Source organism: Scatophagus argus, chromosome 7 (assembly GCF_020382885.2).
Source record: "Scatophagus argus isolate fScaArg1 chromosome 7, fScaArg1.pri, whole genome shotgun sequence".
NCBI lineage: Eukaryota > Metazoa > Chordata > Actinopteri > Scatophagidae > Scatophagus > Scatophagus argus.
In genome coordinates this window covers 18,291,325-18,317,722 of record NC_058499.1, presented here as the reverse complement: position 1 = coordinate 18,317,722, position 26,398 = coordinate 18,291,325, and the positions used below count along the sequence as shown (strand labels likewise).

The 26,398-nt window shown below is 40.5% G+C and overlaps 3 protein-coding genes across 7 annotated transcripts; 1 reads left to right on the top strand and 2 right to left on the bottom strand.

Annotated features, from left to right (window-relative positions):
* Positions 1-180: 180 nt before the first annotated feature.
* On the bottom strand, positions 181-3,224 carry lrrc10 (leucine rich repeat containing 10). Its single transcript, XM_046393768.1, has 2 exons — positions 2,953-3,224; positions 181-2,747 (listed from the first exon to the last, which is right to left on the bottom strand). The coding sequence occupies exon 2, from the start codon at positions 2,710-2,712 to the stop codon at positions 1,822-1,824; it is 891 nt and encodes a 296-aa protein (XP_046249724.1). The 5' UTR covers positions 2,713-2,747; positions 2,953-3,224; the 3' UTR covers positions 181-1,821.
* Positions 3,225-4,604: 1,380 nt separating this feature from the next.
* Positions 4,605-12,426, top strand: cnot2 (CCR4-NOT transcription complex, subunit 2). 5 transcript variants are annotated; one of them, XM_046393762.1, is made up of 15 exons: positions 4,605-4,733; positions 5,735-5,863; positions 5,933-6,029; positions 6,263-6,410; positions 6,547-6,729; positions 6,847-6,926; positions 7,555-7,680; positions 7,885-8,009; positions 8,166-8,283; positions 8,623-8,779; positions 9,316-9,377; positions 9,846-9,895; positions 9,996-10,096; positions 10,325-10,469; positions 10,933-12,426. In XM_046393762.1, exons 2-15 carry the CDS (start codon positions 5,747-5,749, stop codon positions 11,017-11,019), a joined length of 1,596 nt encoding a protein of 531 aa, XP_046249718.1. In that variant the 5' UTR covers positions 4,605-4,733; positions 5,735-5,746; the 3' UTR covers positions 11,020-12,426. The 5 variants fall into 5 exon arrangements, with proteins under 5 accessions (XP_046249718.1, XP_046249722.1, XP_046249720.1 ...); XM_046393766.1 differs by having other exon boundaries at positions 4,606-4,733; positions 5,957-6,029; XM_046393764.1 differs by lacking the exon at positions 4,605-4,733 and adding an exon at positions 4,783-5,020.
* Positions 12,427-12,705: 279 nt separating this feature from the next.
* Positions 12,706-26,146, bottom strand: washc4 (WASH complex subunit 4). Its single transcript, XM_046393761.1, has 33 exons — positions 25,989-26,146; positions 25,132-25,271; positions 24,971-25,024; positions 24,825-24,890; positions 24,250-24,295; positions 24,080-24,147; positions 23,913-23,995; positions 23,645-23,687; positions 23,458-23,561; positions 23,174-23,294; positions 22,880-23,003; positions 22,655-22,782; positions 22,379-22,539; positions 22,156-22,282; positions 21,791-21,916; positions 21,598-21,705; positions 20,464-20,610; positions 20,288-20,367; positions 19,394-19,499; positions 18,976-19,092; positions 18,634-18,802; positions 18,176-18,330; positions 17,721-17,795; positions 17,530-17,634; positions 17,280-17,414; positions 16,858-16,966; positions 16,681-16,747; positions 16,352-16,438; positions 15,585-15,732; positions 15,306-15,402; positions 15,015-15,211; positions 14,081-14,177; positions 12,706-13,884 (listed from the first exon to the last, which is right to left on the bottom strand). The coding sequence occupies exons 1-33, from the start codon at positions 26,047-26,049 to the stop codon at positions 13,820-13,822; spliced, it is 3,516 nt and encodes a 1,171-aa protein (XP_046249717.1). The 5' UTR covers positions 26,050-26,146; the 3' UTR covers positions 12,706-13,819.
* Between the last annotated feature and the right edge of the window lie 252 nt (positions 26,147-26,398).

The following is a 26,398-nucleotide window of genomic DNA, read 5'->3' as shown; positions in this document are numbered from 1 at the left end:
AACATTTATTACATTTACATACAAATATAACTAATATAATAATAAATTAATATAATATAATTTATGTTGATAAATAACTGTTTACCTTATCTATTACTGCAAGATTAAATATTTATTTCTCTAAACAGCACACTTATATTTAAGATTAGGTCATTACTGTTTTTACATACCAGAATATGGTGTACCATTCAATATTATTCTGATAAAGTCTTTTAAAAAATCATTACAACCAATTTTTTGACAAAGATTTATGACAATTAATGAAGGGTGATATTAACTACAGTACAGTTTTGCAAGTACAAAGCCCTTTGATCCAGCTTATTCCAATACCATGAGTGACACTTGAATTGAAAACTGAATCACGAAATGCAGTCCCATGGTTGGCAAACAGTCAAGAAGCTCAGGAAAGAAACTCATTATTGAAATTGCCTACAATAGATGTGCTTTGCATCAACACACTTAGCTAGAAATCTATTTGTAAGTTAAGATGGTTAGGATGTTTTATGTCCGTATTGTAGTCAGGTTGTGATCACACACTTAATAAAGGTAGATCTGATTAATTCATGAGACCTAAAGCTAAACTAAATGGAACATCATATGTTGTCACAGCTTAAATTTGGCATGCTGGCAGACAGTGTAACAGAATCGAGAAGTTCACCTTTGACATACGCTGTACAGTAATTGAATGATAAAATAGAAAGAAGCCTTTATATGTTCATAGAATCTTTTGGACTTACAGAAACAAGCAAAGTATTTGTTGTAGCTGTAAATAAAGTAGCTTATTGTGTTCTCATGGTTTGAAATAATCAAATTTCCAGTAAATGAGTTGGTATGCAGTCTGTTATAATCGATTTTTGTACATTTAAAAAAAAATCAGTATGTGCAAAATGAAACACTGATGACATGTAATCTTGTTTATGGAACATTTTCCTGGTACACTGAGGAATTGGAAAGATGCACTTACAATCTGTTTTAGATGAGAACCTTATGGTGATGATATTAAGGCCCATTAGCAGTCTTTATTCAAAGCCACAGGCCCAATCTATCAGATGAATTATGCATTGGTCTGGATAAAGAGTGCACTAATTGACTTAAATCATCCATCACTGGTATTAAAAACCCCACTGTATTCAGCCTCAGCAGGTACAGATATTATTTCAGACTTTACTTGAACAAGAATTTATGCAATGTTCTATATCTGTTTCTTTTTCTCAATAGCTGAAATTCACACAACCTAGATGCTGCCAACTAGAGCCTTCTGTTGATTGAATGGTTATATTTTGTTTCCACTGACACCAGGGTTACGAACAGATTATTAGATGACCAATAAAAGTATGAACGTATTGCTGTCCTGCATACACATTACTAATACGTATAGAGTAGCAATACATGCTGTCCATATTATTTTGATTCCACAGATACTACCTGTAAAATTCTATATATGTCTTAATGAAAATAAAATAGTTTTGACGAACAGAAAATCTGACATCTGTGGAAATTAATAGTTTGCATTGTCACTGCTGATGCAACTTATCTTATTTAAAAAAAAAATTACAAATTCAAATATGACAAAAACATTTTATTCAGTGTAAGTAACCAAGCATATTGAAACTTTTCTTTGTGTCAGGATTCAAATTTCCACTTTTAAAGCAGGTCATGTTTTTGGACTACTTTGTGTCTTACACTAAAGCTCATAAGATCTTTACTATATATGGACCAACCCTCAGCCTGATGCACAACACACCACCTCAAGCTTAAGTGTTCCACTCATCCTGTACGTCCACATCTCATCACAGCTGAAGGTCACTTTGTTCCTTGAACCTAAATGTTTTGCTCCTCCTCTGGGTGTGTTTCTGTGACCTCTGCTGTAGTCTCACTCGCTGCTTTTGACCCTTCATCTTCCTGTTCATCATCTGAGCTGTCCGCCCAGCGCCCGACTCTTCTGACTCCCTCGCCTACTGCCGGAGCATTAACGCATGGGTTGTGGTCATAGATAACAAGTTTCAACCCCTGCATGTGGGACAGGCCAGGGAAGCGGCGTATTTTGTTCCGATCCACATCGATGACGGCTAATAAGTGCATTTCCAGCAGTACTTGTGGGAACTCTGCCAGCTGGTTCCCTGCAAGCCAGATACTTCTTAGCTCTTCTAGCATACTAAGCTCTCTGGGTAAACTCTGTATCTGGTTATACCCTAGGTGCAGGGTCTTGAGATTAGAGAGCTCACAAACAACCTTAGGGAAGACAGTGAAGCAATTAGTCTCCAGCCACAGAGTACTGAGTTCCTTGAGCTCTCTCAGTTCCTTTGGGAGGTGGTAAAGCCTGTTGTTACCCAGGTAAAGGATGCTGAGCTGGGGCAATCTACAGACGACTGCAGGGAGTTCTTCAAAGCAGTTAAAGTCGAGGGCTAGGAGCTGCAACTTCTTCAGGCCCTGTAGTTCAGCTGGTAAACTGCTGAGGTTGTTGTCACTCAAGTAGAGTTTCACTAGTTCATTGAAGACACAGGCTGCAACAGGCAGCCGACGCAACTGCCGGTTGCTCAGGTCCAAGGTCCGATCAAGTGGCATCTCCTTCAGGTCGCCCACTAAGAAACGCTGGCAGCGCTCTGAGGGAATGAAGGCAATGATGCCTCTCATGGTATTACCCATCTCGTTTAATGTCTCTGTCACTGAGGCTGTTGTTGTTGTCTTCAAGTACATTGAATGGCATCCCATTAATGCTCTGCCACCGCCCCTCTGGAGTTACTGATCTTAATAATATACGAAAACAAAACAAGGTTGTAACACTGTATTGCATCTGCACATAGCAGCAATTACATTATTATGATGCTGAATCACATTGTTTCGTGTAATAAAAGCCACCCTGGTAAGTTATTTACAATGAAAATATGCATCACCAGTGGTCACCAAGAAAAGACATTATGATGATAATCATAAGAATTAAAGAATACCTACTTTCCAATGTTTCCCTGCTGCTGCCCATGATTCTCATCATCTCTTACACTGAGCCCTTTGTTTATCCAACTTAATGAGCTGAAAAGGTATTGTATTCTCTCAGCAGATATTCCCCAGTGCAGTCCTCTCACTATCTCTCACTGGCTCTGAGCTTTGCCCTGAATTTCATGGCGATAGCAACCACTAGCTGCTCTCTCCTCCCCATTTATGCCTAATGACTTTCTCCCCTTCTTCTCCGAGATGACAGAGGTGGGAGAGAGAGAGACAGGAAGGGGCAGGGTGCCGTGGATAAGCATAAGAAGTGCTTTATGATGAAAGAGCATCAAAGGTCATCTACATTCTGTTTTATTCGGCACGGACATAGTTCTGGGTCTGTGCCACTGAGCCAGACAAGAGGGCCTCTACTGTGCAATAATATCAAGAATTCAGTGTTCACACTTAGACCAAAAGTGGGAGTTTATGTGTCTTTTGCACTGACTTAGACTGTACTAAATCATTCGCTGTTTTGAAATGTTTTAGCGGGTAAGGTAAGCTAAATCCCAGGAAGGGGTACTAAAGTTTAGTGGAGGGTGTATGGCTCTGTAGATCTGTGTCTTGTCAGTGTCACATTTGAATTGGTTTGACCTCAACTGCGTGGTCATTATGGAGTTGAGACTTCAGTGCTATAACCAAAATCCTTCAAATCCAGATGCTCATGTTGTAGTTTTCCATGTAGACATATCGTTTTAAAAGCTGAATATCATTTTATTCCTCGCTGGGGTGTCCTACTCTCAAACTGTAAGAGGTGGTCTGTCACCCCTATGCCCAAGGTGTGATTTACCCATGCTATCTTGCATTCCTTCATTAGGGCTATTTTCCAGCCAGATAAAACTGACAAGGAATTTCATTTTCCTTATCAGAAGATTTATCCCTTGTCTGTTTTCACTCACTGACAGACTGTTTTTAGCACTTGGCCTTCTCCTTATCCATGTACTGCTGGGGCCTCAAACAGGCCACAGTACAGCCCTGGCTGAGCCCACAGAAAGAACCCTGTGACTGCTGCAATAGGCCCTGTTCATGTCTCGCATTTGATGGGTCATAGAGGAGAAAGCACAGGTGTACTTCATCGGCCTATCAGGTGATTACTGGGGCACATAATGTAATGTAATAATTAATGTATTATACCTGTCAAAGTAAAAATAATAATAATAATAATAAATCTGTTGGGAAAATGGTCTAGAAAGTATTAATATTTCTTTAAAAATATACTTCTTTATAAATATACAAAATAGACAAAGGCACAAATAATCTGTGCTCCTGTGAATCCACAATTAACTTTCCTGTAATATTTATTCCTGCTTTAGTATCATTACACTTGTCTGTGGCCCCAGGCAAAGTGCAAAAGAAACATATAAGTACCTGTATTATTGGAATATTGATATTATTACTGAAAGAGGCAACCTCTGTAGTGATAGCAGCTACAGACAGCACACTCTTTTCATAATGGAAGACAACTTATGATCACATAAGGGAAGGAGGAGGCAGAGGCCTGACAACGATGCCCCTGCTTATAGTCAATAATTTATATCATATTTATGTTCATACATTTTGTTAGGGTTTTGTTTTGTGTTGTGGCCACTGTTCAGCACCCTGTGGGACTAACGAATACACGTTCAGTTACAGTGTTGTGTACGGAAGTGGTCAGCAGGTTGTAAGGTCAGAGGGTAAAGGCTATTCGTCTTTTTCGATTCAGAATACACACAGCCATTTTGGATCTAACGTAGAGAGGCGGAATTGATGCGGTGAGGATAATTAACGTATTTTTCACCATATCAAATCGGCTCGGTGCATATTTACGCTTTCGGCATGAGCTATTTAACTCGCTGTTTTTCTCCGTTTCGATACGCAGCGAGTCATAAGCCTTAAGCTGTAGCAGATTGTCGCTGCTGGTTTGGCTGCTACTGCTGCCTGTACACTGAGCCGAGAAAGCGGACAGCTGACTGTGGTTATACGCAGGCATACAGGGCCTTAGTGTCAGTGACTGCTGCTTGGTAGCCAAGTAAGAATGTTTTGGAGTTGAAAGGATTTGGTATGTCGTGGTACATAGCTCCTTGTTGGGGTAGTTCGCTTGCAAACTGACGCTAAGCTCGCTAAGCTAACACAGATTGACTTCAAGCGCTTTGCCTGCTAACGTTAGCTACACCAGTGTTGGCTAAATTAGCACGTTAGCGTTACTGCTGTTTTCAGTGTCAATTTGGGTATCTGTTGAGGACTCAAGTCACACTGGTACTCGTAGAAGAGAGACGTTTTACAGTTGCTTCCATACATGTTGTAGATAAGGTAATTAGATGATTTTGTTACAGTAGTGTAAGAATCTTCATCCCATTTGCGTTTATATCATCACAAACTACACACACACTGTTCAAAACTTTATTTTAACAACCCAAGACGCCACATATTTCAAAGTAAATTACAAGTAAATGATATATCTATTTAATTTAAAAGTGCACTCTCAAGAAATATTGTCGAGTGTATATAAAGTTGATTAAATATTGTATATGTAGTGTCAGTGATGTGCTGGAGCAAGCAGGTGCAGACCAAAAACAATGCAATGCTGTCAGTCACTTAAGGTCAAACTTGGGTTGTTAAAATTAGATAATTTACAGCATTAGGTTTCAAAGAGCAATCAGTGTATTCTGATTACAAATGTGAATGTCACTATGAAATTGTATTCTTCTTTCCAGTTCTTTGCCCTTAACTCTTTCACATCTTTAACAGCCGCGCTGCTCTGCTCTCTCTCCAGGTGACGAAAGGCATGTTTGGTGCTAGAAAGAAATTTGTAGAGTTCGTCGAGGTAGTCGATAACGACTTTACTGATGAAAGCATGTACTACAACCAACCGTCGATGTTCCCACATCGGTCGGATAAGGATGTGAGTTTGTTCCCCATCTCTGCACACTTCTGTCATTTTAAAGTTAACATCAGAGGAGATGTTTTCTAGTTGTTCTCAAATGTTTTTCTTCAGATGCTGTCCTCTCCCTCACCATCATCATCAGGTCAGCTGTCGCAGCTTGGTGCAAGTTTGTATGGTCCACAAAGTAAGTTTTTTCCCGACAGTCAACCATGTAGCAGTTTTCTCATGCAGCGTAGTTGAAGTGAAAAGAAATTTTGCTTGTAAATAGTGTGAGCATTGATGCAGTTGCACTTAGCGGGTTTTTATGGGGATTTATTGCCAATAAAATATTTCGAAAAGTTTGAGTTTGGGACATCCTCTGAGTTGCCTGACAGCATTTGTGTTTTTTTCTGTTTTTCTTCCTGTTTCTCTCTGCAGGTGCACTTGGCTTCTCGGTAAGGAATATGGGGAACAATACACCTCAGTTAAATCGAAATCTAACACAAGGCACGCAGCTACCAAGTCATATCACCCCCACAACGGGGGTCCCCACCATGTCCCTCCACACCCCGCCATCACCAAGCAGGTTTGTATGAAGGTGTTCACTTTTTTATGAAGACCCAGTTTGTTTGCACACCTGTGTGGTTAATATTAGTAAATAAAACCTGGAAATAGCAATGCCAATTAACGACATGAGCAAAAAATTTTATCCACTATAACAGGGGGACATTGCCGATGAACTCAAGGAACATGCTGAATCACTCTCAGGTCGGTCAAGGCATTGGAATGAGTGGCAGGACCAATAGTATGAGCAGCTCGGGGTTGGGCAGCCCCAACCGCAGCTCGCCCAGTATCATCTGTATGCCCAAACAGCAACCAGCACGCCAACCTTTCACCATAAACAGGTAAATGAATTCTGTGAAAGTCGCACGTGTTCACTCATGTGATGTATCTTTGTACAGATCTGCTTCTTTGTGTCCTCTACAGCTACTGATATGTTTTTGGTTTTCTTTCATCTGCAGCATGTCAGGGTTTGGTATGAATCGCAATCAGGCATTTGGGATGAACAACTCATTATCAAGCAACATCTTCAATGGCACAGGTTAGTGTGCTTGACCTGGGAGGTTGTACCAAGGGATCATTGATTTGGGGTTTTATTTAAACATGCTCTCCTGAAATTTGTTTGTGTTTATATTGAATATTAAGGAAATGGGTGACAATCTTCTTTCCAAAAAAATTTTATACAAAAGCCATGGTGAAAATTTTGTTTTAGAAATATGCCATGATCCACAATGGTTTATACATTTGTTATTTACATTAATTTTTAAAAAATGGTTTTTTAAGTAAATTTTCTCATTTTTCGTATGTTCACTTACTGTTAATGAAAGCATATTCTGAGCTTTCACTGTAAATGCCGTGACCAGTGTCTTCTTGAAGCAGGAAGATTACTTTCAACTTTTTTTGATGATAATCCGTGTAAGTAGAAATAATTTCCGGAAAAACTGTAGGTAGTAGTAACACCATTATATCAGTTTAAATATGACTGCTGAAACAGGGGTTGAGTAGAATTGGCTCACTCAACTGTTACTATTTAGCGGAGGGCTACTTTATCATTCATTTACAGTGTAATAAAATTAGATTGTCAAATTAATCATTGCTAAATTATTGCACAGTTATGCATTGAAAGTGACATTACACATTACAAGTTCCTAACCTTTCTATTCCTACAGATGGCAGTGAAAATGTAACGGGACTGGATCTGTCAGACTTCCCTGCGTTAGCAGACAGGAATCGGAGAGAAGGGACTGGAAACCCAACACCAGTGCTCAACCCACTGGCTGGACGGGCTCCTTACGGTAGGCTATTAGGTTGGAGACAAAGTTTCTCATTTTTACACAGGAGAGGAAAAGAATATGAGCTTTTTGAATGGCCTGTTTTAATGCACCATTAAGTCCATAGAAACATGACTGGCTTATGATATGCTTTTGTTGTGGTTTATTCCTTATTGCACTATGGGGAATAGTAATCTCTACTTCACTTTGTTCATCATCATCATCAAGTTGGCATGGTGACGAAGCCATCAACTGAACAGACACAGGATTTCTCCATCCATAACGAGGACTTCCCTGCACTGCCTGGCCCAAACTATAAGGACCCCACGCTGAACAACGATGACAGCAAAACTGTAAGTGCGAGCCACTGATGGCTCTGCAGTACCATCTGGCAGTAGGTCTGTTTTTTTGTGTGTGCGTCAAGGTTACACATCAAAGAGAATTATTTATGATAAATTAACATGTTTTATTATTCTGTACTTAAAACCCTTTTTTTCCTTTGTTTACAGAACTTGAATTCTACAAACAAGAGCACATCAAGTGCGGATGGGCCCAAGTTCCCTGGAGACAAGACAGCCTCAGCACAGAACAACAACCAGAAGAAAGGGATCCAGGTGTTGCCCGATGGTGAGACCTCTCAGCCAATCGTATCGCTCCAATTCCACTGAGACATCCCTTCTTAATCGCAAGACTTGGGTGAGGCAGTTGGGTTCTCTACCCTGTATTTGGTGTTAAATAATTACTGGATAGGCTTCAATGAGGAAACAGAAAGAATATATAGAGTATGATGCAGACAATCATCATCTTTCCATTAGTCTGTCTGTGGCCATCACTAACATCACAATGTGTCCGCAGAGTGTGGTTTAGAAATATGGAGGTAATGTATTGACTGTAAATATTAACTGTGGATCAGAAGTCCAGTTTCAGCCATTCCTTGAACTCTGAGTTGTCCTGCTGCTGCTGCAGGTCGGGTGACGAACATTCCCTCAGGAATGGTGACAGACCAATTTGGTATGATTGGCTTGCTGACGTTCATCCGGGCTGCAGAGACTGATCCAGGGATGGTCCATCTGGCGCTAGGAAGTGACCTCACGACACTGGGACTCAACTTAAACTCACCAGAGTAAGACAGCCTTTCTGTCATAAATAAAGTTGCTTTTTCATTAACCAGTAGGTATATGGCTGGTAAAACATGCAGTGAAAATGGCATTAATAAAGAAGTAGCCTGTAGCTCATTTAAATGTTAAATGACTTATTATACATAACAGCCCAGTGGCTGTTCAAAATGTACATATTCTACCTCACATTCAACACAGATCAGATGAATGGTTTTTAAGATATTTGGAGGATGCACATAAAATTGTTGCTTTATGGTTAGATTAGGGGCACTGCTGGCTACCATGGTTACACTGATATTTGTCCAGCTTTCTTTTTCACCTAATAAATCTTAGACAAATTCTTCCTTTGGTCTGTACCGGGACCACTAAATCCTCCTTTTTACTGGCAGGCTTTTTTTTTACAGAGGATATTGATATTGTTGGATTGAATTGTTTTTAACTAGAGTGCATAGTTTCTGTTTTACTTTAAATGTGTCCAGAAAATGTTCTTTTTTTGATGTTCGTCATGGCAGGCACTTATTGCATCTTACTTTCCTGACAGAAACTTGTACCCCAAGTTCGCCTCTCCGTGGGCCTCATCACCCTGTCGACCTCAAGACATTGGTAAGACGTTAATATGAAGTATGTGGGGGAGTACTGCTTTTCAATCCTCTTTTAATTACCTTTTTTAGTAGTCATTTGGTATCATTACTTGATTAGCTTTCAAGTTTTGAAGTCTAAACTGGCCTGAAGACAGTTTTATGATGACAGACAGGAGGTACATGCGGGGAGAAGGGCGGCTAAAGCCCCCTCGTCTTTCTGCACACTTTGTACAATAATTACACATATTCTATATAATGGGCTATATGATCTTCTGAAATCTAGTGTTTTAGAGCTTTAGCAGTAGTGCTCATGTTGCACATTACCGCTGCTTTATTTGAGGGTAGAAATAGACCAAAGAGGAGATAAAAAATTCAATATCCTGCATCCCAGGTGTTAAAGAACTTGAATTTTCACATCTCTCCATTGGTATGACAGTGAATTGAGAACAACTCTTAATATTCCATTAAGATTACATGCTTGCCTTTTCAGACTTTCATGTTCCGTCTGAATACTTAACCAACATCCACATACGGGACAAGGTAATTATGAACTTCAGAACAGTGCCACAATAAGAGCTTGCAAGCAGTACATTTGGGTACAAAACTAATTATTCTTTGTTCTTTGCTGTCGTGTCTTCAGTTGGCTGCAATCAAACTGGCTCGATATGGTGAAGACCTGTTGTTCTACCTGTATTACATGAATGGTGGAGACCTGCTTCAGCTTCTGGCAGCAGTGGAGCTGTGAGTATTTCTGCAGCGGAAATAAAATATTATTCCATTCACTCTTAATTTGAAAACTGTGAATAGTTTAATGTGCAGTATGTTTAATAATATTCCTCTCTCTGGACATTTTTGACAGATTCATGTGGTTTTTGAGGTTGTGGGGTTAAAATTTCGTGAAGGTCATGGGTCAGTTGCTGGATTTCTTCCCATTGCTATGTACCCAATGTTTGTAATTTCACTTTCAAGCTTTAACCGGGACTGGAGGTACCACAAAGAGGAGCGGGTTTGGATAACAAGGGCACCTGGCATGGAACCTACGCTGAAAACCAACGCCTACGAGAGAGGAACCTACTACTTTTTTGATTGTCTTAACTGGAGAAAAGTAGCCAAGGTAAGCATTTGTCTTTCTGCTGCCTCTTTGCCATAGACGGTAAAATATGTGGACAAAGCTTCATGATCTGCCAAGTCAAGTCACTGCAAAGTGTCTTAAATCGGTATTCCTTGTAGTGGCCAGCAGGGGGTGACGTTATGGTTACTAGAAGAAGTCAGATTGTGTATAAGCTTATGACAAAACGACCGTACTTCTGATTTGTTACTTGAGTTAGCTATTTCTCAGTGAGTTTATGGTCTCAGTTGCTATTTTCAGGTCTTCCGCAGAACAGGCCTATGGTACATTTTGTAATCTATTGAACTTCATTGACATTATGGTGGCTCCGTCCACTATTCATTAAGTGGTCAGTGTCCTTTGAACTTTCATTATCTGGCAAAACAGCACCTGTGATAAGCTGTACTGACTTGTTGATGTGGATTAGAGCTTTTGCTGTCATGTTAAAAGTGTGTCTTGCATCTTTAAGGAATTTCATCTGGAGTATGACAAGCTGGAAGAGAGGCCACATGTGCCAACAACATTTAACTACAACCCAGCCCAGCAGGCCTTCTAAGGCCCGACCAGTCCAAAGGCCACAGCTCTTCCTGCATATAACACTGTTATCCAAGACAGGCGCTGTGGTTCACACAGCTTGGTTTTTATTCCTCCAGGATTTGGCTATTTGACTGCAGGGTCGTTGCCACCATCAAAACTGCCCTGTCTTTCCAAAATTACATGCTGCCCAAAACACCAACACTTGTTCTGTTTTTATTCTTTATGTTCCTCCTGTTTTTTTGGGTTTTTTTGTCTTGTTTCAAGCAGGGTGTGTGTTATGTTTACGTCTCTGAATCTGAAGCCGGTTTTCTTGCAGAACGGAGGACTGACCTTGTGGCACAGAACAGTGACAAAACAAGAGTTATGCCTCGAGTATTAAGCAAGGCAAAAAGCCAGGGAAAGCAAAGTTAACATCCTCAGATACAAATGAAAGGATGGAAAAATGCAATGTTTATTGTTGCACTATATTTAGTAATAAAAGAACACAAAATTTGTTTGTGATTTTTTTTGTTTTGTTTTTATGTGAACACTCCCTGATATTTTTCCTTTTCCATTTTTTGTTAAGGGTCAGGGCATTCATGCAACTTTTCCACATGCATCCCTTTTCATCTTGCCCCCCCCCCCTTTTTTTTTCCTCCACTTTCATTGATTCCAACTTCTGCAGTTGCACCACCAATGTGTTTTTTTTTTGTCTCATACTTACTTTGTTTGTCCCTCCCTGTCTGTTTCTCTCTCTGTGAGTTCTATGCCAGCTGAACATGGACACAAATCTGGGAGATTTCTTTGGTTTCCACAAATGTGGACAAATCCTCGCAGAGGCTTAACAGCTACACGATGTTGCTCCAGAGCAAACAAAACACTTTCCAGTCTTTGTTACAATTTTGTAGAAATGTGTACATTTTTTTCTTTGCATCACATAAATTAGTATACGTATGTACGAATGTGTATATATGATTGCTATATATATATATATATGTGTGTATGTATATATATATATGACATCTATTTTGGAAAAATTTTGCCCTGCCTTGTACCTCGTTTTTATGAGGTGAGCATGGATGCAATATGTGGATGTAACAGGACATTTCTGGAGCTGCTGGACAGGGTGTCATATGGCACTACGGGCACTTAAATCAAAATGATACAAAATTAAAATGTCATCTAAGGAAAGGCCTGATTCTCATACAAAAATAAATAAATAAATACAAAAATAAATAAACATGGAGGTCATCCTCCACGTTGAGTCCAAAGCAGAACAAGGGATGTATTTCAATTGAAGTCGTTTGAACAGCAGTGAACAGCAGCATTTCATAGGAAACGGAAAAATGACAATTTGAGGAGAGAAAAAAAAATCCAGACCAATCTTGTATTTTCTGAAGTTAAAAGCTTCATTTCTTTGTATTAAAGCAGAAAAGGCTTTCCTGAACCACAGTGTGTGTGTGTTTTATTGCTCTTTTTTTAAGTCAGGGAGTTGTCTTTAAAGCAACACCATGTAACTTTCTGCAGAAACTTGCACTGTGTTTTGGTGACTTGGGTCTGACACCAGCCTAAAGTGTTTTGTTAAAGTAGGATCTGGCATTGAGACTCAGCAATAAGGTATACTTCTCCACAAAGTTACATAGTTTTGCTATACATTCAACACCTCTCCTAATTTCTGTGTACAGATTTACAGGCAAAATCTGTTTGTTATTGCAAAGGAACACACTTGTTGAATCAATTTTTAATATAGTACACAGTTGTAACAACCATATACATAAACTGTGAATGTAATGTGCGCTTTCTGACTTTTTTTGCACTGTCAGTACAAACTCCTGATTCAAACGTTAAATTCTGTTGAAAGTGCAATTTTTATTAGTCGTCAAAGACTTCACAGAACTTTTCAAGCAAGTTATTCATGGAATGTAATTTCGACCAAATTGTGAACTCATTAACATGTTGAAAGATATAAAACTGGGAAGTAAAAATAATGATACATCTTCAGTGCTGCAAAGAAATAATATTTGAACTGTGCAACACTCAAGGAGCAGGAAACTTAATGTTTGAACATATTCTAAATTAATCAAGTTATCAGCACAGAGTTTAGAAAGGCACAAGCACACCTTAATTCGTACAATGTATAAAACAAAGATGAAAAAATTTGCAGTGAACAAATATGGCACACAAACATGAGATTATACACAGACAACATTCTCAAGAGTCCTCACTGCTTTTGCTACAATCTATTGAGGCATTAAGAACAGAGCTGCATTTGAAGGTTATGAACAATCAATCAACCAATTAGTATGTTGGACACCAACAAAGATGTAGCAAAGTCAAAACAGATGCAAATTAATCGTCGGCTGAACTGGTTTCTAATTAGCAGAGGACATAATATAGCCAAGGCTTCTACAATAGAAAAATAACAGTTCAATTCAGACAGAATATACAAGTATAAAAACACCATCTGGCCGTTACAAATTGCAGTTGTCTAAGTAAATGCTACAAATTCAAGCTGAATTTATTTGATGCTGCAAACACTTCAAAGCCGTGGGATGTTACATCGATGTCTCAGTAGAATGAAAATGAGAAAGACACTTCCTACAGCAGCACTTTCAGCACACATTCTTTATCTAATGAAGACGATCGCTTTGTCCCGACACGTTTGGAGTAATGAAAACAATACTCTTCATTTGTCAGTTGTTTTTGTTGTTCTCCGTGAACTATACACACACACACACACATTTCAGTGCTGTCTCCTGCAAGAAATCTCTACACAGTTGCTCTGACGGGTACTTCCCTTATTTTACAGTACTCTCTGAGTTATGATCTCACAGTGAGGGTCACTTTGAGGCAGGTTCAGTGGGGGATGAGCCATCTGAAGCACTTCCTGCTTTGGCAGCTTCATCTGGTGGAGAAAATGGCAGTTAAGATGCATGTGAGATCTAAAAGAGGATGAAGACACACCGACCTCATCCTCTCATTAATCAGGGTACAATCTTTCTAGAAATCTATGAAAAATCATCTACAAAAAGCCTGCTTAACAGGTCTGGTGTGCCAGAGGTTTTGCATAATTAAAAGACTCCATCAATCACGAGCCTAACCTTTGTCTTTCTTCTCCTGGGTCTCCTCAGCTGCAGTCTTGTCTGCTCTGAAGAAGATTCGGGCGCTGCTTAACGAGAAGTAAAGCAGCTCGAACTCCTGAAGAGGGGAGATGAAGAGGGCGGAGTGAACAATTCTTATACATCAGAGTTTTTCAGAGATGGAGGGAGAGACGTGGGGCAAAGATACAGTATGAGAGGAACAGGTACACGTCTGTAATATGGGCTGCTCATCAACATCAGCAGTACCAGTGACACAGCTCACGGTGGTGAGGTATTTCAAAAGACTTTGCGCCTGACTGCCCCAATGTGAGTTCGTGATATACGATAGCTGTCCCTGGTTTCCTACACATTCACTCATTTGTGGCAGCTCACCACATATTAATTTTCGATTACAGGAGCTGTGCACCCATCTCCTTCACTCTTGGCAACCCATTTTAACATGCTCTATGGCTTTTTCTTCTTCTCTGGTATTACATCCCTCCTGTAAATGCACAGGTTGTGGTGTGACCTTACCTGATTAACCTAACCCACTTGCTTGCTGGCTGGGGCCAAGAATCCACCTAAAAGCCATTTGGTGCCAAGTTGGTTTTAATCAACTTGGCAGTCTACATCATTTACAACAAGTCTCCACATGTGGACATGTTTTTTGGCGACTAGTCAACCGACCAGCAGGGAGAGAGAAACTAGAAGAGGTGGGACAGAGCAAGCTTTTGTGTGTGCAACTAGAGACCACAAGTGTGTTGAGTAGTGCCTATAGAAACAGATATCCTTTCAAATATTTTCCACTGGTTACACTATTAGTGTGTAGGAAACACTGATGGACACCCATGAATACACTGAGAGCAGGAACTGGTAATATGGGCCACATTGGCAGTTTACGGCAGATCTCCTCTTATCCTGCACATCTTCATTCACCATCCAACAGAGACTGTACCTGAAGGTAGACATCCAGCCTCTTCTGAGTGAGGTTCATTGTTTGCAACAACTTTTCATCCTGGCTGGCAGATTGGACGTTCTGCTCCTTCACCACAGCACTCATCTCTTTCTTGTACTTATCTCTGACAGCCTGGAACCAGTGCAGAGAGTCAAACTCCAGGTACTGGTCCAGCAGCTTCAGAATGTAAGCCACACCTGAGAAAAGGAGAGCAGTACAGGTGTAGAGAACTGAGAACTGATGTTGTGTCGTCCATACCGCATGTGTAATTTATCACTTAAGCGCACTCACCCATAGCAAAGCCATCATCTGTGAAAGCAGCTCCAGTTTTGTTCTTCTTGTTGAGTTTCTCTTTGCAGCTGATGGAGTGCTCCACGAAATTCACCGTCTAAAGGAGAGATTTGCTGTATATCATTTACTGAAAGCGCTGCACAGACTAACGATAAACACTCAAGAAAAACAACGAGAGCAGGTAAACACAAACAAACAAAAAAAAAAAGACAAAAAGACAAGAGCAAGTCAAGCAGTTTTCAGGCACAGAAGTGAATGAGTAAATGTCTTAGCACTGACCAGCGGGGGTACGATCATGTAGAAGTTCCTCAGATGCATGTTTTTGGCACTGCGGAACTCAGGTGCAAACACCGCCACCAGCATCTTGAAGTACTCTGTCCCCTCAGCAGAGTTGCTGGTCAGATCCCCCAACACCGAATCTAAAACACTGGAAATGACACAATATTTAACAGGCACTGCATGAATATCAGGTGATGTCTCCTTTAGAATCAGAATCAGAATCAGCTTTATTTGCCAAGTACGTGTGACATACAGGGAATTTGATCTGGATTTTTCTCTCTCCTGTGCACCATACAAAATACAAAATAACAAATAATAATAATAAAAAATGAAGAATAAAGTATTTACAAGAAGAAAAAAAAACAAGATATAAATATAAATATAAATATATATATATATACACACATGTAGTGCAAACAGTGTGAACAGGTTCATACAATGGCAGGTGGAGATCAGGGAGACAGCCTGGGGGAAGAAACTGTTTTTGTGTCTTTACATCTTACATCTACAAGTACACTGAAAATATTTTGACAATTTTTAACCAGACACAACTGAAGCACAATCATTTCTGTGCATATAAAGCTCTTCAGCTTCTAAATTCTTCAGCTTAACACTAACTGGAACAGACACTGGACTTAAAATGACCCCAATCCCACATCTGCCAAACAACTGTTATAATTATCTACAAAAATGAGATCATCCTCAAAAAAAAATAAAAAAATAAAAAAAATAATGAAATGCAAGTTATAATTTAGGGATTTTCCTACCTGGCAGCTCTCTGTGTCTCCTCCGATAGTCCTTCCTCCTTCACCAGCTCCTCAAAGTTCACTATGTCCTCCAGGTCAGGGACAAACCTGGATATGACGCATACACAAAACCCCACTAGTGAGATCATAAAATAACATTAATCCAGTTTATCAACTGGAGTGACCTCCTCAGCCCAAGACCTTCCCATTAACATTGCAAAAGAGCACAAACATATACCAGTGTTTCCCATATGTTGACTAATGTATGGGAAGGCAGCTGCTGCCACCACCAACTGGTCTTGAGTCTGTGGGAAACACTGATACACACAGCCAGGTCTCAAACAACAAACCTGATAGCACTGCTGCAACAGTGGAGGCCTCCAGAACGGATCATACGCACATAACCCATGGCATTACCTGAAAGAAAACAGGGTGAAATTGGTGCTGATTTACCAAATTCGCCTGGTGCAGTTGATGTTCTAAGATAAGTCAAAAACAGATCTATGTCATTTAGGACTTTTTCTCACCAATCTGGCTGATGAGCTGCCTGAACTGGTCCAGGTAGCTCTGTCCATCAGGGGTGATGCCCAGCTTCCTGATGCCGCGGTTAAACTTCTCTGCTCGCTCAAATGGATACTACGACAAAAATATGGACAACTACAGCTGAACCAGAGCTGTTAATGGTTTGATGTTATTGTGCCTGGCAATATTATATGCAGTATTTTATTTTGGATTAGACAGCTAAACTGGTTCCAAGAACAGAAAATCTAGCAAAGCCCCTGTTCCTGAGACAGGATTTGCTGAAAGTCTGTGTCTGTTAACACTGAAAACTTAAAATGTCCACTGGCAGGTTAATGTCAGCTTAAAAACTGGTTCTCAAGTCAGTTAGTCAGCAGCTTAGGGAGGAAGGGAGCCACACACACAGAAAGGCACCAAGCCTTAATCTTACCTTCTGATCAGACTGGTCCTTCGTTTCTCTGAAGAAGCGGATGTCCTTGATGAGTCTGGATTTTATGTGTTCGTCATACATAAACTGGCTGAAGATGTAAAACTTCTTCCGCAGGAACTGGTAAGTGAAATTCACCTGATGAAAGAAGAGACATGTGCAACAGGTGAGGATCAAACACCCATACACAACAAGAGTGGAGCAAAAAAGCACACATGAAGATGGACTAAAGCCCACACTACTTTAATCTCACCGTGGTGTTCATAATGCCTGTGCCGTGGGTCCGGATGGAGTTGGCGATGTGACGAATGTTGATGGTGTTCAAGTGCTTGTTATTACTTGCCTTCTCTATGAAGATCTATTGGAAAGCAAAAATATATATAACACACAGATAACTGCTTCGTTTAAGACAGTGAAGTTCAGTATGGAGCCTGTGAGTCTTACCTGGTTGTTGAGGTTATAAAGGTAGCGTGAGACAAAAACGTGAATGTTCCTCATGATCTCCAGAACGTCCAAACCCTGATGAGAACACACAGGGGATACAGTTAAAGTGAAAGAAAGAAAGATGAAAGTGACATATCTTGTCATTGGAGGGAACTCACTCCAACGAAATTTGTGCTCTGCATTTAACCCACCCAAGTGACGTGCACACACACACAGCAAACCCGGGGCAGTGGGCGACCGCGTGCAGCGCCCGGGGAGCAGTGGGGGTTAGGTACCTTGCTCAAGGGTACCTCAGCCATGGACACCGGTACGGGGAATCGAACCAGCGATCCACCGGTTACGGGTCCGACACCCTAACCGCTGATCCACGACTGCCCACAGTGACCATCTCAACTTCACTTCTTTAATTAGAAACTCTGCTTCTGTCATGATATGTCAGCTGCAAACACACAGACCTGCTCCAGGGTCTGGCTGGGCAGGTGTGCCTCCGTCATCGTAAGTCCATAGCGCTGCGTCGCGAGGTTTCTCATCTCACTGTAAGTGGCCCAGTCATGCAGAGCAACAGTGGTTAGGTTGTAGAACGTTTTGTCCAGGTAGTGTGTCACATACGCTGCAACGACACAAAAAGTAAGATAAATAATTCTGTCAGATGCTTCGTCAACACCATCTTACATTTTAACAGCAGGTGTCAGCATTACACAACACACACGGTACATGTATTGTACTCTGACGTGATAAGGTTTCATTTAGTTCTGTGCTGGATCCGCAATTAAACGTGACTAAAAAAAAAAAAAAAAGATTTTACTTTTTATATCCTTGTAACTAGAACAGATAAAAAAAAGATTTTTTTTATGTTTTCAGAGAAATGAAAATAATTGTGTGTGTCTGTGTGTGTGGGACAATCTTTCAGCACCTTTGATATGAATGAAGCGGTTGAAGAATCGGATGGGTTTCAGGGAGAAGAAGTGGGCCAGGTCCTTCATGCCGACTCTGAAAGGGTTCCTGTCATCCAGCTTCAGGTGGGTGTGAACGGAGAGACGCAGGTCCTTCTCAATCTCCTTACACAACTTGTCCAGCAGGTGCTGGTTGAGTTAAACGGCAGAAAGGATGAGAACGATCAGAAACGCACAACAAAAACAAGGAGTTTAAGGATGTTGTTATGAATTTCTTAGATTTGTAAGAATTCAAATCAAATGCATATTTCCTCTTCTAACGCCCTCATTTCATTTGACTGCTCTATTTCACCGGTTCTCACCTCGTTGAACACGTCCATGATCTCCTTGTCATAGCTCTCCAGTAGCTGGTCACAGGAGTCCATGTGTTTGGCGTACAACATGGAGGGCACGCTGTCTCTCAGTGCACTGAACATGTACTGCTCCAGCCAATCACAAAAGTCATCCAGGACAGCAGAACACCGGAGCAACCAATCAACCGAGGCAGAAAAAATTAGAACTAAAGTTTAAATTAAAAACTATAAACTGTTATAAAGACAACAGTTTGTGTAAACTGAAGAGAATATCTCCAGCCTTCCATGCATCTGGCAAAACAACAAATCCCAATTTTCAAAATTCATTCAACAATAAGACTGTAAGAACATAAAAGGAGCCCTTTGTGATCCTAACAGACAATGTAACAAAGAAAGTGTGCACATATACAGGACATCAGAGGCTTACGTGTATCCGTGCTGCATCCACGGCGTTCTCGTATACATCATCTAGGTAGATGGGAAACACAGCTCGATGCCAGTAAAGGAAACTGCAGTCACACTGCAGCTTGACCCTGACGAATTAAAGGAAAACAGTCCATAAGTATGTCTAAAGCAAGTCAAAGAAAATATAAATAATATAACACAAGGTTTGTAACAATAAGGTTTGTGACAAGATCCATCATTAGCATCCACCAAGTGCCAGATGCCAGTAAATATATTTGTTTCAACACATAATGAAATCAGTGACGGTCAAAGTGATGAAGAGGAGGATGAGAAGAGGATGAGAAGCCTATTCTCAAAGCTTCTGTGCAAACTCTTTGACAACAAGCCAAAGACATCACTGCATAACACTGGCTTTTGTCATGTCCCAGGTTAGCACGTGACAGAGGAAACTGGAACAGGACTTGTGAATTCAACTGAGTTTATCTGATATTTATACTCCCGTGTCATCAGCTTCTTACCTTAACCCATTTTACTTTTTGTATTTTTTTGTTTTGCTTTGTTTTTTTGTTTTTTACACCCTTCTGCCAAAAATCCCACCTGTTGTCTTCCTCTGTACTTTTCATAGTCCTTTGTTCACACTGTTCACAGTTTGTATCATACTTTGTGTCTGAACTCCCTGTTAAAAACACGTTTACCACCATAAGGCACACCGACCATAGTCTACTTTCTATTACATAACATGTTGAGAGCTGTCTGTCACACTGGCTCCACACCAAGAAGTAGCATCTCAACGTGTGGAAGTTTTCACTTTGCCAGCTCTTAGCAGATGGAGCAAATGGATGTGTCATGCACTGACTAGAAATTTTTCTCAATGTGGTCAAAAGAAAAAAAACAAAACAAAACAAACAACTCCCACCTCTCACTCAGCTCACTAATCAGATCCAACTTCTTCAGCACAAGCTGCAGTGGAAGCAGCTCCTCATCTTTGAATGTTTTCTACAAGACAACAGGAGATTTCCATACCAAGCTGAGAATGAAAAGGAAACACAAGTGCCTGTATTCCATCAACCACCGACTTAACTCCTGACATACCAGCTGAGTGCCGACACACAGTGCCAGAGACACCACCAGACGTCGCTCCTTAGTGCTCGGTCCATTCAGAGCATTTTCTGCCAGCACCAGTGATGACAGCACATCCAGTCGTTGCTCACTGTACTTCTTGTCTGAGATCACCCTTTTCTTCAGAGACATACATACATATAAAGATACATATAAAATGAAGTTAGACCTCTAGTTAGAACACTCAAGTTGCAACTTACATACATGTCTGTCCAGACTCACTGTTGGAGAATAATTTTTCAACCTTGAAGTGTTCCTCCATAAAGCATTATTCTTCCTGAACTAATGAACACTGGATCCTCAGTTTCTCTGTTACTTCCTGGTATCTCCGGGGCAGGTCATCCCAAGGCCAATACTGAGGGAGTTGTGTCAACAATTCATTGTTATCAATTTACTGCTTGCAGCTGTATGCTGGTGCTGGGAAGTACCAAGAGGTACTGGTTCTTCACCGTTTGGGTGGCAATAGCTCACTGAGGCATCAAGTGTCTTAGTGTATAGTCTATTTGGCCCATGTGATCTTGTCAAGCGGAACAGAGTGTGACCCTGATATCTGTACTGGAGACAGAGGTACGCAAGGTTGATATACAACTAATATCTAAAGTTTAGTATATATATGTGTCATTAAATACTTCATCATAAGACATCAGCGTCTCCTAAGTACAAGATTTTCCACAACACTCATGATATATCTAATAAAGAGTCAGGAATTCAGCACAAGGTATTAAGTGTAGTTCTAGGAAGATAGATAGATAGACAGATAGATAGATAGATAGATAGATACTTTATTGATCCCTAGGGAAATTCAAGAGTTGTCACTATATTTACATGTACGATTCCAAGTGTAGAATTTCCAATGAGTCACGGTGATCTTTCACCACAAAAATGATATCAGTTCATCCATAAACTGATTACATCAACATCTGAGCCAAATTTGAAGAAATCCCCCTCAAGGCACCCTGGGATATCCCGTTCACAAGAACAGGACAGGTGGACATATGGCCGGATAGCCGGAAAAGACAGTACCTCCAGCCATGGCTACTACCAGCCTGGATGCACCGTGTACCTCCACATCAGTAATGTGTGATGTGTTATCTGTGCTGTACTGACCTTGGCAGTGCTGATGGCGTTGAGGGCCTGTGACTGCAGCTGCTGAGTAATGTGAGAAACAGAGTCTGCAACAACCATGGACCGCCTGTGAAATGTGTGCTCCACAGCCTGTGGGGAGAGACATGTGACATGACTAGACCCTGCACTGGTGAAAAGTATAAAAACCACTCGCAAGGCAGACACTCAAACACACCTTAAGCAACTCAACCAGTCGACACAGAGCTTTAACAGAGGTCTTGGTCATGGGCCGCTGCATCGACATATACATGTTCATGGTGGTTTTGATAATGGTGCTGATGCTGTATGCATACAGGACGCCCTGTGAAAACACAGAACGAACCATCAGTGTTACAGCATGAATCGTCTATGCAAATTCACACCACTTTCTACATAAGTGGGCAGTTTAACAAGTTTTATGAGGATCATCAATGCATCAATCATCTCTCTACACCTGGACTGTCATGGAAAGAAGTACTGGAAAAATGTGAATAATGGGTCTTTCTGATCTCATGTTCTGTTATGTCACTGTTGCTAGGGCATCAAACTGTCAGTCCTTACCTGCACAAACACATTACACCTGCTGTTAAGGTCTTCAGCCAGTTTGTCACTTTTATGCTCCTTGGACAAGATGGACTCCATCTTCATCATCCAAGAAGTTACAAAAACGTAGTAGGACTGAACATCCCTGAAGAGAGAAGACAAAAAATAAAACAGTCAGATTCTCAAATCTAAACATCTGTTCTCCACAAAATAAGTTGATCTGATTTTTGGCTCTGCTGACTTAGTTAGTGTCTGAGCCTTTTGCTGCAGGAAGGTGTCCCTCTGCGCCCTGATGCCCTGCAGACTCTTCTTATCCATCAATTTAGCTGCAGCTGGGACCTTACTGATGAGGAAGCTGTCAGGAAACCAGATTATGTTTGCGGTCAACGTGACAGCTGGAACCTAGAGGAAGGGGCAGAAACAAACACATGTAGGCAAGATGTTTCCAATTGTGACACTGAGGGAAAAGTAAAGACATCGACTGAGAAAAGAAGGGGGGCCAAGAACACCAAGCTACCTTTTTACAGACATCGAGCAGTGCCTTGTAGAGCTTTTTGTCAACACTCCTGAAGATGTGAAAGTGAAGCACAAAGAGAGCACAGACGCTAGCATATTTGTCTCTCTGGTCAATCTCTGAAGGTTCACCTGAAAGCAAGACAAAAACAGATATACATCACCTTAATGCTGCAGGAAACACAAGTTGTCACAAGCCTATCCTATACAGCCTATCCTGAGAACTGACCAATTTTGGATTCGACGTTAGTGAAGATAGAGCGAATGTTGAAGGCAAACTCCTCAGCAAAGGCACTGTTTTTGGCAACAGCTACTCCTTCCCCAGGATCATCGAATCTCTGCTCCACACAGGCCTGTGACACATTTGTAAACAACATGAGGTTAATGGTGCACAGAGGACATGACGTCTCAAAATGACCCATGCTTATAGTTTAGATGACCGATCTCCGTTATTCTGTACATATTAGCACAAACTAAACTACTAACACTGACTAAAACACCTGAAAATGAGAAAATGAGTCACCTGCAGTATCATGCCATCCAGCAGCTGTCCCTCAAGCTTGAGCAGGAGCTTCTCAAAAGGTTTCAGCTTCTCTTCAGGAATGGAAAATTTCCCAGGGTTATGGTGCACGGATTTCAACAACCTACAACAGGCACATTTACAGAAAACTATAGAGCCTAAACACATCATAAATTACTATATGGTTTAAAGAGATGGAATTAGGTATAAATGCAGAAAACACATAATAAATAAGCATTCACGTTTACCTAATTGTAATAATCATGTGTGTGCATGTGTGTGTTAACCTTTTATACATCTTCCAGTGATCTTTTAGCGTGCCATGATTTTCCATAATCTCATCGAGAGTGAGCAGAACCACCAACAATTCCCCGAGGTGTTCATACACTATCTGCAAACGTTGCACAAAACAGACACTGTAAGAAATATTTTGGGTTACAGACATAAATAATATTATTAAATCTTAAAACCCACCTGGAAATGGACACCTGAGGACTCAATGATTTTTGTTGCGCTCCTGAGATATGAGAGGAAAAATGTTTTGTTTTGCATTGCAGCAGTGCAAAACATGCATGTAACACTTAAACCTGAAATGCAGTCTCTAAGTTGTTGTTTTGCCTGCATGTGAAGTGCATAAAGGATCATTTGGAAATTTAATCTAAATGGGTATTTAGCGAAGCTGATTCAACAAGAGCAGGGCATTCACTGTGCATCATTACATGCTTTCACTCATAGCTCTTACTTGTTGCTGTTGTAGAGGGCAGCCAGCTGATGAACAATGTTGACCACCACTTCGTAACATCTCGATACAAAACAGGACAGGTCCTGTGAGAGGACAAGGAGAAAAACTATCAGTGTTTTTTGGATTTCAATAAACTACGTTATAACATAAGCTTATTTATTGTCTACCTGAAGGAATGAGATGAATCTGCCCATCTGAATCTGCGACTCTCCTTCAACAACACTGGTGTCAGACACTGTAGCAAACGCACATATATCTCTTATTTTTAACAATAACAAATCACAGCACGCCAGATGGTAAACCTGGAATAAAAGGATAGTAGTAGCTGACACATTACCTCCCTCTCCATAGTACAATAAGCCATTGTAGAACTTGGTTTCTGCCTGCAAAAGAGCACAAATTCAAGGTGCAGAATCAGAATTTGTTTCTCAGAAAGAGATCAACATTTGTTTACTTTAAGGTTCCCTTTGGATTTTCAGTCCTCTTGTAGTGCCATGGACCTGTTTTTAAAAATTCCTATTTTGTTTATCTCATGCAGACAAGTGAAATAATTCACAATCCTTCAGTACCAATGGTTGCCACACTGTTACACTGATCAACAGGTGGCAGTAACACGCCAGGATATGCAGCAGTATGCCAGCAAAGGCAGGGGAGAAGAAGACTGAAAGCTAATGAACATGAACATAAACAATGTAATCAAATCTTTCCTTAAAAAAATCAGTTTTGCAAATGTTTTCTGAGGAAGAAAATGCACTCAACACATTTGTTGGATATCAGCGACATACACAATGTGATTTGGAGTAATCCTGCATCTAAACACAACCTGTTGTTTACAAGAAAACTCCACAAGATCCTTTTAAGCAAGAGGAGGCGCATATGATGAAAAAGGTCCACTGTTTTGACCATGCTTACCTCATACTTGAGTTTCTTCACTTCACTACAGAGAGCAGCATAAACTGTGATGACTTTGTTCAGAACCTGCAACCAACAAAAAAATAGTGACCATTATAAAGATGAAAAATGTAAAGAAAACACTTAGACTGTTTGTCTTTACTTACCTTGTTGTCTGTTTTGATTAACTCCAATAGGGATGACTGCTCATATGGAAGAAGCTGAAATAGAGCATTAAGTATTGGGAAGGAAATTACACAAGTTGAAATTGTGTAAAAACAATGTCAGTCTCAGGTTGATGAACAGCTAATAGCTTTTGCTATGTTACCCTCAAGGCAATGGGGTCCAGAGTGAAGTCCCACACATCTCCGATGGAGTCATCCAAAGCATCTTCGATACCCCTCAGCTGGGAGGTGTACTCCTCCAGAAACCTGCTGTAGTTCTTCAGTTGAACCTCTGTGTGTATTTCTGTAGGGCAGAGGATTTGGATAAGGACACTTTAGGGAGCTGATGCTGAATTTCAAGACTGACACTCATGGAAACTGTAATGACTAGTTAGCAGATAACAATGCCAAACTAATTATTTTTCTAGAATGTTGGAAGTTAAATGCCGTACTTTTATTAATTACAAATTATGTCTCCTTATCTCCTATATATACATTTTAGGATCCAAAACGAACACAACATAAATATTCAAACCCCTTTCGTATAAGGAGCACTGAAGACTAACTGTAGGAGAACTGACACAGTATCCCTTGTTGTGAGCTTTAATGGAGGGAAGCTGCCGTTACAGTTCACGGTTTACATTGTTGTTAATATGCTGTCAAATTTTCTCATTCATTGTTAAGCTGTCAAACTGATCAGCTGTGTGTATCTGATGCGATGATTAGCGTTAGCTAACTCTGCTGTAGCCTACCCTTCACAATAACGTACAGTTGGCCTGGATACGCTCAACGTTGAAAGTATTTATTACAAAGTAAACGTTAAACACACTAATTCTCGAAGTGTTCATTTGACGTAGATTTATTTACGCTCAATAATAGCAATGTATGCCATGCCAGTAAATAGACGGCACCTTGCGGTTAAGCTGCTTGCTAACAGCGGTAACTAACAATGAAGGCTAATGTAAATTAACTTTAGCACGTCGCTTTTTAACTGAAGGTCAGGACTGGACGCTGTACTTACTTTGTGAACCGTCGTCAAAACGGTCAAACTCCCAGTCGTGCGCCATGGTTTCTACCGCCATACCACCAGCAGAGATGGCCCAAAACACTGCTGTTAAGAAGTGTGGCAACACTGTCCCATGATGGGTCTCATGATTTTGTGAATGATCGCTAGAGCTCATGGGAAATGGAGTGCAGAAGAAATGTCAGCGGTACAGACTAGATAGATAGATAAATAGATTGATAAATAGATAGGTGAATAGATAGATAGATAGATAGATAGATAGATAGATAGATAGATAGATAGATAGATAGATTAGGTTTTGTATTGTTATGTTTTTTGTTGTTTTATACACTCCATGTAAGTGTGCGTGCCTTCGTGCGTGTGTGTGTGTGTGTGTGTGTGTGTGTGTGTGTGTGTGTGTGTGTGTT

Excerpts from the sequence above, each read along its gene's own strand:
- lrrc10 (XM_046393768.1), bottom strand. The coding sequence starts at position 2,712 with ATGGGATGCCATTCAATGTACTTGAAGACAACAACAACAGCCTCAGTG.
- cnot2 (XM_046393762.1), top strand. The coding sequence starts at position 5,747 with ATGTTTGGTGCTAGAAAGAAATTTGTAGAGTTCGTCGAGGTAGTCGAT. Across the intron at positions 8,780-9,315 it reads CTCAACTTAAACTCACCAGA|AAACTTGTACCCCAAGTTCG; the intron begins GTAAGACAGCCT and ends CTTTCCTGACAG. Across the intron at positions 10,470-10,932 it reads ACTGGAGAAAAGTAGCCAAG|GAATTTCATCTGGAGTATGA; the intron begins GTAAGCATTTGT and ends TGCATCTTTAAG.
- washc4 (XM_046393761.1), bottom strand. The coding sequence starts at position 26,049 with ATGGCGGTAGAAACCATGGCGCACGACTGGGAGTTTGACCGTTTTGAC. Across the intron at positions 24,296-24,824 it reads TGAAGAAACTCAAGTATGAG|GCAGAAACCAAGTTCTACAA; the intron begins GTAAGCATGGTC and ends GCTCTTTTGCAG. Across the intron at positions 16,967-17,279 it reads AGGACCAGTCTGATCAGAAG|TATCCATTTGAGCGAGCAGA; the intron begins GTAAGATTAAGG and ends TTTTTGTCGTAG.